This window comes from Oratosquilla oratoria, chromosome 21 (assembly GCF_046742065.1).
Source record: "Oratosquilla oratoria isolate Oo_2021 chromosome 21, ASM4674206v1, whole genome shotgun sequence".
NCBI classification, from domain to species: Eukaryota; Metazoa; Arthropoda; class Malacostraca; order Stomatopoda; family Squillidae; genus Oratosquilla; species Oratosquilla oratoria.
This window is the reverse complement of record NC_134797.1, coordinates 24,925,311-24,944,239: the sequence shown is the minus strand read 5'-3', so window position 1 is coordinate 24,944,239 and position 18,929 is coordinate 24,925,311. Positions and strand designations below refer to the sequence as shown.

The 18,929-nt window shown below is 43.5% G+C and overlaps 1 protein-coding gene across 2 annotated transcripts in view; it reads left to right on the top strand.

Moving 5' to 3' along the window:
• Nucleotides 1-8,509: 8,509 nt before the first annotated feature.
• Nucleotides 8,510-18,929, top strand: part of LOC143036789 (short transient receptor potential channel 4-associated protein-like) — a 48,749-nt gene continuing 38,329 nt past the window's right edge. For both annotated transcript variants that reach the window (XM_076204532.1, XM_076204531.1), the window contains exons 1-4: nucleotides 8,510-8,686; nucleotides 15,881-16,000; nucleotides 16,522-16,623; nucleotides 17,615-17,746. In XM_076204532.1, coding sequence (XP_076060647.1) covers nucleotides 8,585-8,686; nucleotides 15,881-16,000; nucleotides 16,522-16,623; nucleotides 17,615-17,746 — 456 coding nt within the window. In that variant the 5' untranslated portion in view covers nucleotides 8,510-8,584. The remainder of the gene's footprint in view (nucleotides 8,687-15,880; nucleotides 16,001-16,521; nucleotides 16,624-17,614; nucleotides 17,747-18,929) is intronic.

The window sequence follows — 18,929 nt, the reverse complement described above, 5'->3', positions numbered from 1 at the left end:
GGCTTTGGGGAAGAGGGGAATGTCTGTTGAGGAAGGAAGGGAGAGGACGGAAGACAGAGGTGAGTGGAGAATGGTTGTATATGGATGATGTTGTGACTGCATGAGGAGGAATGGGCGGGGTGGGGTGGGGGGGGGGGGTAGTATGTGTGAGTAAATTTTGACGCAGCCCGAAGGGATTTCTCCCCGTCCTCTCCTTATATGCAAAGGGGGACGGAGAGGGGGGGGTCGCCGATTAAATGAAGCGGCCTTGCTGTGGATGTACTGTGTCTTGCGACACTGCTTCTGACCCAGGGCGGTGGGCGGGGTGCAGGGATGACCCGTCATCCAGGAGGTGCTCAGATGAGAGGAAGGGTGGGAGGGGTGTGGAGTGTATTTAGGGATGAAATGGGTGGGAGTGTTTTTATGCCTTTCCCTTTTTGGCTACCTCCCTTGGAAAGGGGGGAAAAGCCTTGGTATATGTATGTATGTATCAACCACAATACTTTTTAATTCTAGGCCATCAACATCGAGAGACTCGCTGAAGTCCAGCATGCAGAAATTGGTACGTGGTACGCCAAAGGACTCGAACCGGGGCCAACACAAGTGTGTGTTAACGGTGTGCAGACATGTGTGCGCGTGGCTCCCGTGTTTTGGGGGGTTTATCGCTCGGGGAGAGTGCCAAAGGAAGTGATAGGTTTCTAAGTGATTTGTGAATGGATAATCTATGCATCGCTTGGAATAAAAGATCTGACAGCTCGGCATTTAATTGCATTTGGATAGGATAGTGGTAGCAGTAGTTTTAGTTCATCTTCTGTCACCTAGTTGCCCTATATTCTTAACTGCAGCTTAGTATAGTAAACACAAACAGCCTTGTTAGGGCCAGTATGCCTGCGGTTGTTTGTTCTTCCTTTGTGTTCATTTGTGACTTAACTGATTGCGCCATCGGTTAAGTCACTAACACTTGTCACGTGCTGGCCCCGGTTCGAGTCCTTGGGCGTACCACGTTTCAATTTCTGCATGCTGGCCTCCAGCGTGTCTCTATGTGTTGATGATGACTTAGAATTAAAGTGTACTGTGGTTGATAAAAAATTGTATATCTTTTCACTGGAACCCGTTCAGTGTTGTACACACACACACACACACACACACACACACACACACACACACACACACACACACACACACACACACACACACACACACACACACACACACACACACACACACACACACACACACACACACACACACACACAAATATATATATATATATATATATATATATATATATATATATATATATATATATATCAATTATTCATCTATTTATTTCTTTATTTACTTATTCATTTCTCTATTTGTTTATTTATTCATTCATTTCTTTCTTGGGTGGGTCAGATTGGCTGGTTCCTCGCTCCATCGAGCGTAAGAGGACGAAGAATGCGACGGCCGGGATTCATCAAAACTGCCGTCGATCGGTGACACCATCTTCCTCCCTGAACTATAATAGGGTAACCAAAGGCAGTGTTATTACAGCAGAGGATGGTGTCTCATATGATATCATCGATTCCATAGTTAGCATAAAAAATGGTCTATTGTTAGAATAATCTAACATATGTAATGAAAGCAGCAGTATTCCTCTTAAATGGAAGAAGGCAGTTATTGCACCAATACCTAATATCGCAATGACACACTGGCGAGAATAGTCATAGTTACCTCTCAACACTCTATCCAACATTATTTTTTCCAACAATTTACTAAAACTTGGGTACTATAGTAGACGCAAAGAGAAGTGGCCGCTAAGGCGGGGTTAGGGAATTTCCCGGTGTTGCCACATCTCCACAGATAACATGTATTTATACATGGCGAGAACGTGCGTGTGGATGCAATGCTTTCTGAATGCAGTGTGGGGGCGTGGCCAGAGAAGGGATGGAGTGGCAACGTCGCTCTCTCCTGCTCATATGCCATGTCCACGACTCGAGGAGACGAAACCTTTGTATAGAAAACATTGCCATGATTTTTACCTCAGTGGTGGTGTGTGACAAAAAATTATAATATAATTATATGTGGCAACATTATAAAATTATAAAATAAAATTTAAAATAGAATAAAATTATAAAATAATTATATGTGACTGTAGTAGTTTTAGTTCGGCAGGGCAAATGAAAATCAACACAAAATATCTAATCTATTTATTTTGGTAATTAGCCACAAGGTGCGACACAAGAAGTGTCACATGAGAAATAAAGGTGAAGCTCGGACTAAGGCCACAGCTTAGTGGAGCTTATGGTTGTAGCTGGACGTGGAGCCTAACGTCAGCGAGGCGGTAGCAGATGATGACGGCGAGGCTCGATGGGACAGCTAGAAGACTGGACGAGGAGATGTTGTTGTGTAGGCTGATCGGTACTGTTCTGGATTCTGGATTCTGGATTCCAAGAAAAGACCACCTCGCTTGCGCGGGATCGGGTTTTGTGGGAGGGGAAGAATGTCTGTTAGAAAATGAAAAGATAGTAGTGTATAAAAGAGGACTATTGCCACCGGGCGAATTGCGAGCGATTAGGGCTAGTTTGTTGTCGTGGCTTTAGGAGAACTGGGCTAGGAACTTGGACGGTGGCGCCAATGCCGGGAGGAAGAGCATATTATATCACCAACGAAAGTTTGGAAAATGGTAGGAGACGTAGTAGGAGAGAAAGGGGGAAAAACGGAAAAATCTTTAGTGGGAGGTAAACTGAAATGAGAAGATGTAGTATAAGAGAAAGTGAGAAAGGAAACGAATTTTAGTCGAAGAAATAGGAAGTGTATATGTTTGTGCGTGGGATGCAGCTATGTTCGTGAGAGGTGTATGTGTGTAATTTACGGTTAGTGAGTAGATTTCACTTCCCGCGTGTAGAAGGCGTTCCTGATTAGCCCCAGGTAAGGCATGAGAATTCCTGTTTTACCCCAGGTCGGGTTTGAGTAACGATATTATTATTATTATTATTATCATTATTATTACCATTACTATTATTATTATTACATTATTGCGGTTTCACCAGTCAAGCTGGTGAAGGGGTGTGTTACTTGTAGGTGCGGTTATACACGTTTTATCGTGTACACCGCACGTGGGACGGGCGCAGCTGACAGATAGTCTGTACGGTGTGGTCTAGGTGTAATATGTTGTATCAGATGTTTGTGTTTGGCGTGCAGTTTTTCTAGGTGTCTTGAGTGAAGTTTGTGTTTGTGTTGGTTGAGTGGACGGATGTTGGAGATTTGGTGTAGAGACTCAGTGGTTCTGAAGTCGCTCCATCGCGAGCCCGTGATGAACTGGACAGCGGCATTCTGAACCTTCTGATGCTCGTAGTTATGTCAGCTGGCTTAGTTAGTTATGTCAGCTGGCTTAGTCCCGGGGACTGGCACAGAATCGGTCTGACGAGGGCTAGGTACAATCGACGTTTGGTTCTCAGTGTTGCAGTTTTGAAGCGTCTGAGCTTACCCAGCACAGCCCTAGCCTTCGCTCCCTGCTTGCGGAAGTGTGGGGTCCAGGTAAGGCCATTATCAAGTGTGCTACCCAGCACACGGGTATGGTCTTTCGCTGGGATGTTTGTGTTGTTTATTTTAAGAGGAGTGTTTGTGATTGTTCTGTTGGTTCGTTTGCAGCGGAAGTGTACAGCATTGCATTTCGACGCGTTGGTCTTAATGCGCCACTGTTGCTCCCACGCGTGTGCCCCGTCTAGGATGTTTTGCATTACGTGTAACGCTCCCTGCAGCGTTTTGTGTCTGCTTATGTGGTTAGTGTCGTCCGCATACGAAAGAGTTAGAGCCTGGTTGCGAGGATAAGCCGGCTCTGGCAGGTCATTTGTATATAGATTGTATAGAGTGGGGCAAGGACTGACCCTTGCGGGACTCCAGCCTTCGGCACAAAAGGTTGGGACAGACAGCCCCGCCACTTTATTCTAATTGACCTGTCGTCCAGGTAGTTGCAGAGCAACCTTGTGAACGGCAGGGCAAAGTCGAAGTTGTGGTACAATTTGTACTTAAGACCTTCGTGCCAGACAGTATCGAATGCCTTCTCCACATCCTTACAAACCAAAATGGCCTTACCAGGGCGACCGTCTGGCGGTCTTTGAACCCATTGAGTGATTATGGATATTACGTCTTCTGCACCGCGCCCCGGCCGAAAACCAAACTGGCAGTCCCTTAGCACATTCTCCGTCTCTAGGTACACGGTCAGGCGGCGGCTTAAGACGTGCTCGAACACCTTTCCAAAGTACTCCAGAAGGGAGATGGGCCGATATGAAAGGGGGGCGGAGGCGGGTTTCTGGGGTTTAGGAATGAGGATGGTATGGGAGGCCTTGAATAGTTGTGGGAAGTACCCAGAGGCTAGTGAGCTGTTATATAGTGTCGTCATGTGTGAGATTATGTTGTCTGGCATACGTTTGAGTATGTGTGCATCGATGCCTGAAGGGCCAGGGGATTTTAGTTTTAATGCCGAGATAACCCCCTTTACCTCCTCCAAAACGATGGGGCAGATAAGGGGATCATCTTCATCTAACTGAGAGAGATCAACAGTCTCGTCGGGAATGAGGTCACTACAGCTGTTCATGAATGAGTTAACACTGTGCAAGGTGCTAAAGCAATGTGGTCCTTGCACAGGATGGGGCTTAAAGACCTCACTCCATGCTGACGCCAGAAGGTCAGCTTGGTGTTGGGGGGAGTGTGCAGAGTGGTTAAGATGGTTGATGACCTTGGGTGGAGGCACAGAGCACTCCTCCAGCTCACGTTTGAGGGACCTCCAGAACTTGGAAGGGTCCTTCTCACAGGCGCCGGAGAGCGAGGCCATCAGTTGCTCCTCTTCTCGATGTGAATCGATGTAGAGGGACTTCCTCAGGCTACTCTGTAGCCAGTGAATGTCTCTTAGGATGGCTACACGGGCCTCTAGGGGTGCTTGTAATAGATCTGTAGATCTGTTTTGTAGTGCAATGCGTAGTCTGTTAGTGCGCATAGAAGCGGTGAACGTGGCAATCTTTCGGTGCTTTGTTCTAGGAATGTGCTTTTTTACAGCGTTTTTGACAAACTTTGTAAGTGAGCGCCATTCCTGCTCTATCGCCGCTTGTGGAGTGTTGTCCATGTTTGTGTTGGTGTATGTCGTGAGAGTGTTTTTGAAGCCTTCCCAGTCGGCCTGACTGTAACGTAACCGAGGCTCACTGGGGATAAGGATGGGTGAGGTGGAGATGCGAAGGATTAAGGGTATGTGGTCTGAGAGGGTGGGGGCACCGGGTGAGATAGTGGAGTTGAGGAAGAAAGCTCGGCTGTTGGAGAACACCAGGTCGGGCTTACCCTGCAATCCATGACCTATGAATGTGGGAAAGTCCGGACCTAGGAACTTCAGCCGGTGAAGTATAGTAAGAGAGTGTAGTTGCCGACTCACTGAGCTGCTGTTGTGCGTTCCAGGGCTCCAAGCAGCATGACTGCAGTTGAAATCGCCAATGAAGAAGGTTGGGATTTTGTATGACATCACCTTGGCAATGTCAACAAAGGGGAGGAAGGGGATACGGGGAGGGCGGTAGAGGGTACAGAGGAGGATGGGACCGCGAGTGGTGCTTAACTTGATCGCGAGCATCTGCTCATAATGAAATTGATCAAGTATAGTTGCCTGGAGGGACTTCCTGGCCAAAATACAGACGCCCGAGTGCAAAGCAAGACCCCGACTCCAAGTGTTGAAGCCTTGAATCTTGGGAAGAGAGTCGGGGGCTGGATCACCCATCGAAGTCAAACAAATGACATCAGGACCGTGTCTGGCAATCTCTAACAAGGTGCTGGTCCTTTGTGGGGCCCAGTGACGGACGTTCTGGTAGAACACACGTAAATCCAATCTATCCATAGGAATAGTTGTCTTTAGTGAGTCCTACTAGCTGGAGGGAGTTTTAAGAGGAAGCTTAGTTAGCCTTAGGGGCTTGGAGGGTAAGCACTTCGCTGTCGGAGGAGGAGGAGGATGCACTACCACTAGACTGGACAGTGTCTGGAATAGTGCTGGTGAAGGGGATTATGTCCCGCAGCGTCTCCTTTGTGAGTTTCGTCAGGTTCAACTTAGGCCTCCCAGTCGAGCTGGCTCGTGGTATGGCCACACGGCGCGGGAGCTCGGAGGAGGATTTGTTTGCCCCTGACGAGGAGGAGCGGGGGCTTAGGATTGGGGAGCGTGAACGGTTGCTACGTTGGTAGGATTCATGTCTGTATGCCCTGGACTTGGGGCGTGATAGCCTGGGGTTAGGTTTAGGTTCTTGCGCAGCCTTCTTGGGGCAGGTGGAGGAGGAGGAGGAGGAGGAGGAGGAGGAGGAGGAGGAGGAGGTGGAGGAGGAGGAGGAGGAGGTGGAGGAGGAGGAGGAGGAGGAGGTGGAGGAGGAGGAGGTGGAGGAATCAGAGGGAGGGGGTGTGGAAACAGAGGGAGCGGTGGTGGGAGGGGTAGGGGCTGGGTGAGGATAGGATGGGTTGTTGGGACCAAAGGGAATAGCCTCTAGGACGTGAGGTGGAATGGGGAAGGCAGGTAAGCCCAGGTGAGTGAGTGCTGTGGACAGCACTTCCTGCACCTGCTCCTTGCTCTTGGACATGAGCATTGCCGAATAGACAATACTCAGAGCAAGTACTTGAGCGTCCCTCGCCTGGTTGCACCTTTCGTCTCCAGACGGACATTGGAGATTACCAGCTGCCTCCCTTTCCAGGGTGCTGCCGATAATTGATGCAACCATGTTAGGGACTTCGGTACAGGTGGAGGGCCTGCTCGCATCCTGGCGAGAACGCTTGGACTTCGTCCTCTGCGTCCGCTGCTCCTTGGGGGCGCAAGAAGGCTCCTGGTCAGGGGCGGCAGCAGGGGAACTAGCCCTCCTCTTAACACCTGGGTGGGTTCTGGGTTTGGGGGTGGGGGGTTGAGGGATTTTGCCTTGGGATGGGGAGGAGGTGGAGGAGGAGGGGGAGGTGGAGGAGGTGGAGGAGGAGGAGGAGGAGGAGGAGGAGGAGGAGGAGGTGGAGGAGGAGGAGGAGGAGGAGGAGGTGGAGGAGGAGGAGGGGGTTTTGGTTTTAGGACGAGGATTAGAGGGTTGCGCAGGTTGGGGGCGGGTGTTGGGAGCTGACCTAGCCATCGGTTGAGCAGGCTGCGCTGTGTCAGCCGCCTTTCTCCTTTCCGGGCAGGAATTGGAGATGGCGCTGTGGGTTCCCCCACATAGGAGACACCTGAGTCTCGCTGCCTCGCATTCTCTATACCGATGTCCGTCGGTAGCACACTTGGAGCACCTAGTCAGATTGGGTTGAGGACAGGATCGGGATTCATGTTGCAGGGAGTAACATATCAGGCATTGCCTGACATTCAAGTTTTTAAACTCTCTAATAGACGATGGGGGCAGATATAAGAAACTAATCTTGAGTCCTACCCTGAGAATCTTCTCAAGGTCGGACCTAGATTTAAGGGAAATCCTGACGAAATCAGTGCCCGGAGGCCGGAAGACATCGACAAAGTCAACATCCGAGTTCCTCTCCCTTAGGTCACACAGAATGGCTTCCTTGTCCCCGAGCTTGTCAAGGACCATCTTGTTCTGCCCATCTTGGCGAAACGCCGACCTTTTAAGGGAGGCTGGCGGGAACGTGAGGAGCCTTCCAAGTTCCTGATTGGCTGACCGCTGGCTGGCAGGGACACCCATGCGAACTACGCTTGCCAACTACAGGAACTTGGAAAGGCTAGTTCCAAAGATTTCTTTGATCAGTGTGTGACGAGTCGTAGGATGCATCACGTCACTACATGGCAATACAGGGGGAATCCCCGTGCTCCGCCCTAACGGCCAGTTTTCGATGCACCGAGTATAGTGAAAGGAATGGTTAAATTTCAACGATTCAGATGCTTCCGTGGTGATAACATAGTAAGAAGGTTTGGAATTCTGCAACGAAGTATTGTTGAGAAGTGGTAACTGACTAGTAAATTCACATTTTCAAACCATTACAAAATAATAAAAATGAGACAAGACAAAGAAATGCAAATTTCTCACAAAACTTTGGACTTGTAAACCGCTCGGGTAACAAGTATCATTAGCTCTCAACCCTTCCTCTCGATAACACTTACTATATATTGCGTATAACGTATAAGTTCAAAATGAATAAAATTGTGTGGCGTCAACCAAGATAAAACCCTGATCACGAGCTTGTTCATTTTGAAAGAGTTGTTATTTTCCTTTTTCCTCTTCACACTACGAGTTAATTTGATGTTTTTCTTCGTGTGTAATACATCTTAATTCCGGAATAATTACGTTAGCCTTTCATAACATTTTCTTTATAATCGATGTGTTACGCCCTTCATCAAATAAAGAGATATTTTCATATACTAAAATTCCTTCAAACTAGCTAGGTTATTCACATTATATCTACCTATCTATCTATCTATTTACCTATCTATCTATTTATCTATATACCGAAGACTTTTCCCCATTATAAGGGAGGTAGCCAAGACAAAAACAATACACATTGAACTGTACGCAGTAAGATAGTCTTTCGTCTTCGATCAGCTGTTTTGTTTGCCAAATTGAAGATACGGGAGACTTTAAGCAGAGGGAGTGTGGAGAGCGAAAATATTCGTATTTTCTTCACAATGGCTTCAAGAAAACTCGTTAAAAAATTATACGGAAACCTAGCCGAATATAGGTTGTACAAGAAAGAAATAAGTGGACATAATTCAAATTATTTACATATGGTAAGAAGTATTAGTATATTTAATATGTGTTGAAGGGATGGATAGTTTACGCCTCGCAGAATTGTAAACACTACGAAAAATCTTAATTTATAACCTCACGATTATGTTTAGAGTTTAAAAATCAATGTAAAATAAATACGTGGCCTGTGGTCTTATAGTAATATTGTTTATTAGTCGGTTGTAGTACATATAGTGGTAATTTCTTTGTTACCATGTAAGTGTTCCCACTGGACTGGATCTGGGGAGCCAATGTAAACATTACACTCAGCAGTGAATACGAGTCGTTGTTTGACTGATTGCAATTCAACTTATCTATGTATAAGAATGGGAATTATGTTCATCTCCCATTTTCTTGTACGAAATTATATATTTCTCAACATGAAACTACAATTGTTGTTGATTAAAAGCAACATAAAATCTTAAAAATGGTAATACAGCATTGTCAAGGAACCCCAAACTTAATTTCTTAAACCAAGAATTATTGAAGAGTTTTGTAGGATGTCTGAGACTTAAGTTTGTACTGTAAATGTGAAAATGAGGTTAATTTCAGCTTTCACATGCATGCATACCCATCACATGGCTAGCTTGGAGAAACTATGAGGAATGTATGTGGGTGAAGTGACACCCATTTAGGTGAATGTTTCCCATTGAAGACAGTAACAGTATTTTTGTTCTGATACACTATCACACAAACACATTGTTCAATTCTTTCTCCCTTGTATTTGAAAGATATATTTATCTTTGGATTAGGGATGGAAGGTAAAGTTAGATTAGGTAATGATAGGAGTTATTGGACAACCTAAGTTTCATGTTGAATATCTGTGCTTGCGTGGTTCTGGAATTTTACTGATGTTCCTAGTTTGCTAGAACAGTGGTTCAAAAGTAACAGAACAGATGCTTCACTGCTGAAATAAATAGTAACATTGCTTTCTTCAGATAATCATGGATCATAAAACTATGCTGCAGTAGATTTAAGTGGGCAAATCCTTGTAGTCAAAAGTAACCAAACAATTCTGGGGCTAACATTTCATACTTGTATTACATTCAACCCACATATCAAGGTCCAGGTAGTGAAAATCATTAAGAAAACAGACCTAATAAAAACAACACTAGCACGGGCTTTGGACAGCAATAAGAAATTAATAAATATCTATAAATAGGTCATAAGAACCATAGAATATGCCTTCACAGGATGGTTCCCAGTAATCAGCAAATTGAACACAAGCAATTTATAATCACTATAGAAAGGATCACTGAGAATAATAACTAGGTGCACTTAAACCATCTCTATAAGACATACAGAAATCAAAATTCTCCCAATAGAACATCACATGAAAATGGCAGGAACACAAATCTGCAAAACCCTAAACAACACACCCTTCACGCTACATTTTGCAAGCAGCACCAACAGAAAACATTAAAAAACTGTACTAGTAGCATACTACTCAAACATCTACAACAACCTACCATCTAAAACACACCAAACATCTACACAATACATGCTTACCCAGATAACTAAACAAACCCTTCAGGAAAGACTGGCAAACTCAATACTCCTGCACAACTCCCAGGTATAAGTCCCATAGAGAAAACTTTTCCATTTCTTATAAGAACCACACTAACACACCTGTGCTCAGGACATCATCCAGCATTAAGTGAGTTCTAACACAGAATAGGCCTGGCCAAAGGTCCAAATTGCCCCAGATGTAACCACCTCAACAGAAGACATAGAACATGTCAAAGTACTGTGCTTAGCACTAACAATCCCCAGATAAGAACTAAATAAATCATCTCTAAGTGTCTTATGGTCTTTACCAGCTGTTGCTGGTTTCCTGGTTGCATCGTGTCTTTTGCAAGAGAGACCAGGGGCAATGTATTCATTGATTATCACCACATAGAAGACTCTGAACACCTTATCCTACACTACCTCATTAGCCTTACCCAGACAGTAAAATACTGTCTTTCCTTGACTTCACTCAAACTTCCTTGAGTGACTTATGGGCCAATTTTGTGGCTGTTGCCAGTTACTGTGGAACCATGGGTATCCAGCAAGACATCTAGGGGATTGGATTGATTGGTCAATTTGTCTCCCTCCTTGCTGCCTACCTTCCTTCCAGTCTTTGTGACCATCTGCTTGGTTGCCTGTTTGTCTCGCAGCTTGTGTGGCTCCATTACTACCTACCTACCTACCTACCTACTTACCTACCTACCTACCTACCTACCTACCTACCTACCTACCTACCTACCTACCTACCTACCTACTTACTTACCTACCTACCTGTCTCTGACTGATTGCCTGGCTCCTTGACTGCCTACTTACCTACCTGCCTTCCTTATTTCAATCAAAGCCCATGTATATACGAAAGTATATATGTATTTGATCAATCAATCCATTGTCCCTGGTTTCTCATGCAGAAGACTTGTGGCCTCCAAGGAACTGGCAGCATCCAACTGATGGGGCCATAAGTTACTTAGAGAAGAGATATTGTAATGTTGTGTGGGGATGGTCATTGTGGGGCATAGTAGTATAGGGTGTTCTTTGTCTCCTGTGTGGTGGTTGCATCTAGGGCAGTTTGAATCTGTGGCCAGGCCTATTCTGTGTTGGTACTGTTTCAATGACAGATGGTGCCCTGAGCACGCCTGCTAGTGTATTTCTTGTCTGGTGTGTGAGGGTTATCTTTGTGGGACTCGCATCTGGGGGTTGTTGTTAGAGTAGTAGTATTGAGGAAGGTGGTCTTTCTTGAAGGGCTTGTATAGTTGTCTGGGTTTGAATGTGTTTCTGTGTGGATGGTTTGGGTGGTAGGTTGTGGTAAATATTTGAGTGGTATGCTGTTAGTGTAGTTTTGTTTGTTGCATTCTGTTGGTAGTGCTTGTGAGATATAGTGCGAGGGGCATGTGTTGTTAAGGGTTCTGGCATGGATATGTGTTCCTGTCATTTTCATGTGGTGTTCTATGGGGAGTATTTTGGTTTCTTTATGCAAGTGTCCAATTGGGATGGTTTTGATGCATTTTGTAATTACTCATAGTGCTTCAGTTTGCAATGTTTGTAACTTGCTATTGTATGTGTGTGTAAAAAAACACACACACAGTTGGTATTATTCCCAGCTGCCACTATGTCGGTCTGGGTTCAAATCCTGCCCAGGGCTGAAATTTCAGTATCGCTGTGCTGCAGGTTGTTACTCCAACTCTCATGGGTGGGGAGTTGGGGGTGTGTGTGCGTGTAAGGTCACAGAATTACCCATAGATTGATCATATACGAGCTCTGAGCTCTCTTCTGGGAGGGAAATAGCTGTCGATCATGAGTCCAACACGCGATCCAAAGAACATGGTGAATCACACACACACGCATGACTTGATGGCACAGTGGTAGTGATTGCAGCCACCATTACAGTGGTCTGAATTTGAATCCCACCCAGGGCTGAAAGAATTTCTGTATTGCTGAACTGCAAGTCAATACTCCAATTCTCATGGGTGGGGAGTTGGTGGCGTGTTTGCATGTGAGGTCACAGGACTACCCATAAATCGGTCATATATGATCTCTTGAGCTCTCTTCCAGGAGGGTAGTAGCTGTTGCTCACAAGTCCAACACCTGATCCAAGACCATGGTGAATTACATGCATACACACACACTAGAACCCTAAACAACACCCCCTGACATGACTTGATGGCACAGTGGTAGAATTCCTGGCCGCCATTATGGCAGTCCAGGTTCGAATCATGTCTAGGGCTGAATTAATTTCAGTATCACTGCGCTGCGAGTTGTTACTTCAACTCTCATAGGCAGGGAGTTGGGGGTGTGTGTGCATGCAGGGTCACAGCATTACCCATAGATCGGTCATATACGAGCTCTGAGCTCTCTTCCAGGAGGGAAATAGCTATTGATCATGAGTCCAGCACATGATCCAAGACGATAGTGAATCATACACTCACACTCACTCACTCACATATACCTCCCTACAAGGGATGCACCTCCCTACAAGGAATGCACCCATCCCCCACCTATCCATTACCCATTTGCATCCCTTTTTATCATATTCATTTGTGGGTGGAGGTTTCTCCCTTTCTCCAGCCCACCCACTGGATCAGAAGTAATGCAGCAAGGCACAGCACATCCACAGTAAGGCCCCACTGCTTCATTTGTATGGTGACCCTTCTTCCATATCACCTCATGCATAAATAGAGAGGATAAGAAATCCCTGCAGGCTGTGTTAATTAATTGTCCATACACAACCTGTCCTTTGCCTTTATGCATCCTTGTTGAACAGACATCCCCATTTCCTTCCCTTGTACCTAATCACTCCCAACACTCTCCCTACCATACTCCCAAACTCAAAATCACCATTCCCTTTGAACTTAGTTTCTGTGAACACAAACACATCTATCTTCCTTCTCACAATCTCTTTCCTTTTACTCTCATCTGTGCCACAACCATGCACATTTAATGACTCAAATATTAGGGTTCTGGTTGGAGTTCTTCCAGACACTCTTATGCCTTGACTTCTCGTAGGATGAACAGACAGAGCAGGATCCCTAATCCCATCACTTTATCTCTCCTTGTTGCCTTTTACAACTCACACAGGATCACAGTGGCAGAATTCTTTTTCCCCTACCACAAGGGATAAGAGGTCAACTCATATAAGTGGTAAAGGGCAGTTACAAGGGAACAATATAAAGAAGGGACAGTTGTGGTACAAAAGTAGCATCATTGCTCCATAAGTAGAAATTTGATTCATTTTACTACAACAGACAAATGAGGTGTGGCTCTGGTCTGTAGAAGCACTCCATAACAGGTCCTAAAGCATTAGCTGCATGCTACAATGCAGTAGGCATGAAATTCAGTCAATACCCCAGTACTGAGTAGCAAGTAAATGTCTTGGGGGGAGTAAAGTGTTGTAAGAAGAATTATCTTGGGAATGGACACAAAGAGAACACTATAAAGTGATGATTATGCACCATGACACTGTATAGGACAGGGTCTTGGGCTGTAAGGATGGCAGAAAGAAGAAATTTAGATGTGTTTGAGATGAAATATTTGAAAAGTATATTGGGAGTTAGAAGGATGGATAGGGTGAGAAATGAGCAAGTGAGGCAGAGAAGGGCTGGAAACGGAGCTGGCAGATATGGTTGATCAGAGAATACTGGGATGGTTTGGGCACATGAAAAGAATGAGTGAGGAAAGACAAGCAAAATTAATGTGGAAGGTACAGATGGATGGAATGTACTTAAGGCAAAAGCCAAGAATGAGATGAATGGATTGGGCGAAGGGGCCTTGAGTAGAAGGGGAATGTCTCTTGAGCAGGGTAAGGGAAAGTGCAAGAGATAGCATTAAATGGAGATTGATTGTGAATGTATGATGAATTGACATGGCCTGAAGAGGTTTCTCCTTGTCTTCTGTAATTACTCGTAAGTGGGTGAGGAGGGAAGGTTGCCATGTAATGAAGCAGTGGGGATAAATCACCTTTATCTTTTGGGCCCTGCTGGGGAAGTGCCGTGCTTTGTTGTACAGGGTCTAACAGATAAATCCGTACAACTTCTTATCACATGTTTTAAGATTAATATCTCGGGTTATGATAAACAGAGAGTTATGAAATTTTCAGTATATTTAGAAAAGGCAATAAGAACAATGATTTCATTCAATGTAACCACCTTCAGCTGTTATGACGCTTTCAACGCGTTTACGAAACTTGGATACAGCGTTGATGATCTCAGACTTTGATAATGAATCCACAGCCTTCTTGATGTCTGTCTTCAGGGTTGTTATACTTCTGTGTGGCTTGTCACATGCCTTGGCCTCAATTCGCGCCCAAAAATAATAATCTAAAGGGTTTAGGTCTGGCGAATTTGAGGGCCACAACTCTTTGTTCCAGAACTGCACATTTGACCCTTCGAGAAGGTTGGTGGTCCTCTTCGCTGTGTGGGCTGGAGCCGAGTCTTGTTGGAAGACAAACTGGTTGCCACTAGCCTTATATTTCATCCAGGGTATTATTTTCTCTTCTAGAACTTTGCAATAGACAACGGCATTGACTTTCTCCTTGTTGTTGAAGAAGTGAGTGAAGACGTCCCCCTCAGTTGACACCACACAGAGCACCATGACACTTGCTGGTTTCTTCGTCGTTGTCTTGTGTTGAACCTCTGAGGATGAGGAAGCTATCCAGCGATCATTCCACTTATTGAAAGTCGCATCAACCGTGAAAATCTTCTCGTCGGAAAAAAACTTGATGACTGAGCCATTCGACTTCATCCAGTTCAACAGCTTTTGGCACCTGGTCAAGCGGATTTCTTTAATTTTTCGTGTCAAAAGATGTCTTTTTCCTTGTGAGAATGAGGTTAATCCCAATTTCTTTAATGCTCTGTGAATTGTCATTGTGCTGACACCTCTCTTCTTTGCCAATGTCGATAATGGTAAGGCTGGATTTGCATTGACACTTCTCTTGAGACCAGCTAAAAAGCGAGGTGTTAGAATTCTGCCCCTTCTGGGCTTGTGAGCAGCTCGTTGGTCTTCGCCGGTCTCATCAAAACGTTTACAAACATCGTAAACAGTTTGTCTGGAGTATTTTAGCATCCTTATTATGGCGCTAGGAGTGTGACCCGCGCGACGAAGTTCGCATATGGCTGAACGTTTGGCTTGTTCCATTGCTTAATATTTATTGCACCAGTGCTAGTATACAACTGGCTAAATTATTAGACAAATGGAAGTATCTGGAAACAATCAGAATTGCCATATGTTACTTTTTAAGTGCTTAAAACCTCTTCAAAGTTTGTACGGATTTATCTGTTAGACCCTGTACAGTAAGACCTCTCATTAACGGACTAAATGGGGGGTAACGGTGTCTGTTGATGTGAATAATCCGTTGATTTGGAGTGGTTTTTGGGTGGCATTGTGATTGCACACACTAAAGAACAGCACCAAAAACACTGAAAACACAGCAAAAACACCGCAAACACAGCTAATTAATGTCCGTTAATGAGAGGTCTCACTGTATTGCTTCTAACCCAGGCAGTGGGCAGGGTGAAGGAATGGGCCTATATCCTCAATGAATTAAGGTAAAATGGTGAAAAGTGGGTGTATATACCTTAGGTGGCTACCTCCTTTGTAAAGGGGAAGAGGCATTTTGGTATGTACTAAGAATTTGTTTTATTTGATTTAATAAACCTGTTCTAATTTTTTTTTTTTTTTTTTTTTCTTCCCCAAAGGTTCCAGAATCCAGTTTGGAGCTACTGCCAAATGGATACATATTGATTGCTCTTCGTAGTATTGAGGCTTCACTGATGTCTATACACTTTAGTCGTCATCTTGTCATGGATAAGCTTAAGGTAATTTTTTTCTTGTGTAGATTTTTCCTTGTAAAAAAAAAAGATGGTGCTTCTCACCATTGTTTTGCTTCTGGCACTTTTTGCACCATAGAGCAGAATGTCATTTTGCCCCCTCCCCCATCGTATATAATTTTATCTTAATTCAAAGTATCATAGGATCATTTATTTATTTACATATTTAATTTTGCTTAATTTTTTTACATTTATCATATAATGAATAAATATAAAGTGGTTGTATGCTTTGATTCAGCTGCCTTGTTATAAGGTTTATGTACATAATAAATAGGCAAATTTGGTGAGATGGATGAACTTCATAGTTGATCAGTCATGTTCATATGTTTTCACTTTTAAATCTGATGCCAACCCCCAAAATTTGCATGCATTTCTAACATTATGTATTTGAAAATGTCCCAAAATATTAATTGCATGAATAATTCTAATACAGAATTGTATGTTGAAGTTGACTTTGGTGGTGAATAGTAATGAAAAGTAATTGATGTTTTGATTGTCATTTTGTACAGATAATACTTGGTGCACTGAGCAATATGGACGAATATAATCGAGAGCAAGAATGTGAGGTGATGGATGTCATGGGTCTCATTAATCAGTATCAAGGAGTCAAGGTAAGTTTAAGGTGGAGCATGCCGACAGGAGACCTTTTGGTCCATATCTAGGTTGGATGCGAAAAAAAATCATAATAATAATAAATTAATAAATAAAAACTATAATAATGTAAATAACAAATAGAATACATAAATAAATGCATAGGTATAATTAAATAATAAACAAACAGGTAAATAGTAATAAATTGACATATTGTAGGTGTTTCTATTTTAACATAGGAAACTTAGCATTTTTTTCATATTACAACCTTCCAGTTATTTATTTTTCATGCTCATTGATAATGTTCCTGCTGAACTAAAATTTTGGAAATACACAAGTTAGATAAAACCAACAGTTTCACAATCATAAATTGTGATGTTTAGATGAATATGTTATCACAATGTTCTGTTGGTGGATGTGAATAGAAATTGTAAAGACTGTAGCACTGCAAATTGCTATTATTGTACATTTTATGTGTACAAGGGAATGCATAGTATATGATATTTCTCATACTACTAAAGTTTCATAGCATATTATAAATCATCATGTGAAAATACAAAGATAAAGGTTTTTAAAGTAATTTGTATATATTCTAGCTGCTGACTCACAGCTGGTTATTCATCAACAGTTACTGCCCTCATATCAGGAAATTTAATTGTGAATAAAAGAAGTGAATTATACTTTAATTTTGGGATAAAACTTCAAACCCTGTGTATGATCATTGTGCATCCTTTGCCATGAGAATATTCAGTTGTTTAACAATTTGTTTTCAGCTTGCAGATGCTTGTGAACAATATGTGTCCATATGACTAACATATTGCAACAACTAGAAAGAATTGCATAGGGGTGCCAACTCACCTCCTGGGGTGGGGCATGGTTTCAATGGGACTCAAACCCCCCCCCCCCAATCTGCCACTGATTTAATTTGATTAATTACAGGGATACTATTGTATATCATCCAGTGAAATATCAAGTTGTAGATACCTGCCTTATTCAACATGACTTTTTCAGACTCTGTTGTCAATATTAAGTGCACCTGACTTGGGAACTAAGTGTTGTGATTTGGATAACTGCAAAGAATCATACAACATTTGGGACATCAAGGCTTCAACCCTTAACATAATTTGTCGACTCACAACCTTGGTATGTTACGATTTTTTTTTTCCCTCAATTTATGTGAAAGACATAATATTAAATGTTTATCTGTGTTTCATCAATTTTTACTTTGTATCATTACCCCATCTGGGGTATTGGTTGCATGTTATTGTGGCAGAGTAGCATGCAGCTGATACTTTAGGGTCTATATGGGGTGCCCCTATGGACCAGAGCCACACATTGTTTTGTCTGTGATAGAGGAAATCTCTGTTCATAGAGAAATGATGACACTTTTATTATACTGCGGCTGTCCCTCCATTATGCTGTCTCCCACCCCTCGTTACTGTCCTGTACCATTTCTCTGATTTTTTTTTTTTTTTTTTTTTATTATGCTAATATTTGGTGGGGGAAAAGAATGCTGCCACCAAGTCTTCCCACATGAGTCGTACAAGACTGACTACAAAAAATGGGACGGGGATATGACTAGGAATCCTGCTACCTGTAGCTCCAAAGGGGACATTCCTAATAAAAGTAAAGGCATAAGAGGGTCTAGGAGTTTCCCAACCAGTACCCTAAGGTTTGCATCTTTTAATGTGTGTGGATGCGGTACAGATGAGAGTAAAAGGGAAGAGATAGGCAGTATGTTTGTGGGAGGAAAGATGGATATGTTGGCATTGAATTGAAAGGGAGGGGTGAGTGTGAGTTTGGGAGTGTAGTTTGGAGGTTCCCAGGAGTGAAGAGAAGATGAGAGAGAGAAGGGGTGGCTATACTAGTAAGTGAAGAGATATTTAAGTGTATAGTGGAGTGGAAGGAGGTTTCTTCAAGATTAATGTGGTTGAAGTTGAAGCTGGGAATGGAGATGAGGGTTTTTGTAAGTGCCTATGGGCCTGGCAGTGAGAGGAGTGTAGAGGAAAGGGAGGCTTTTTGGATAGATTTAAATGAGTACATAGCGGGATTAGGAAGAAATATCAATGTAGTGGTGTTGGGAGACCTTAATGCTAGGGTAGGAAATGAACCAAGACAGAGTGATTGGGAAGTGTGGATTTCCAGGAAAAAATCGTAGTGGAGAGATGATGGTGATGTGTCTCAAAAGAGAGTTGATGATAGCAAATACAGTGTTTTGGAAGAAAGTCAAGCATAAGTACACATGGGAGAGGGTGGTAGAGCACTAATGGACTATATAATGGTAACCAGGAGTATGGTAGGAAGAGTTAAGGATGTGCATGTTTTA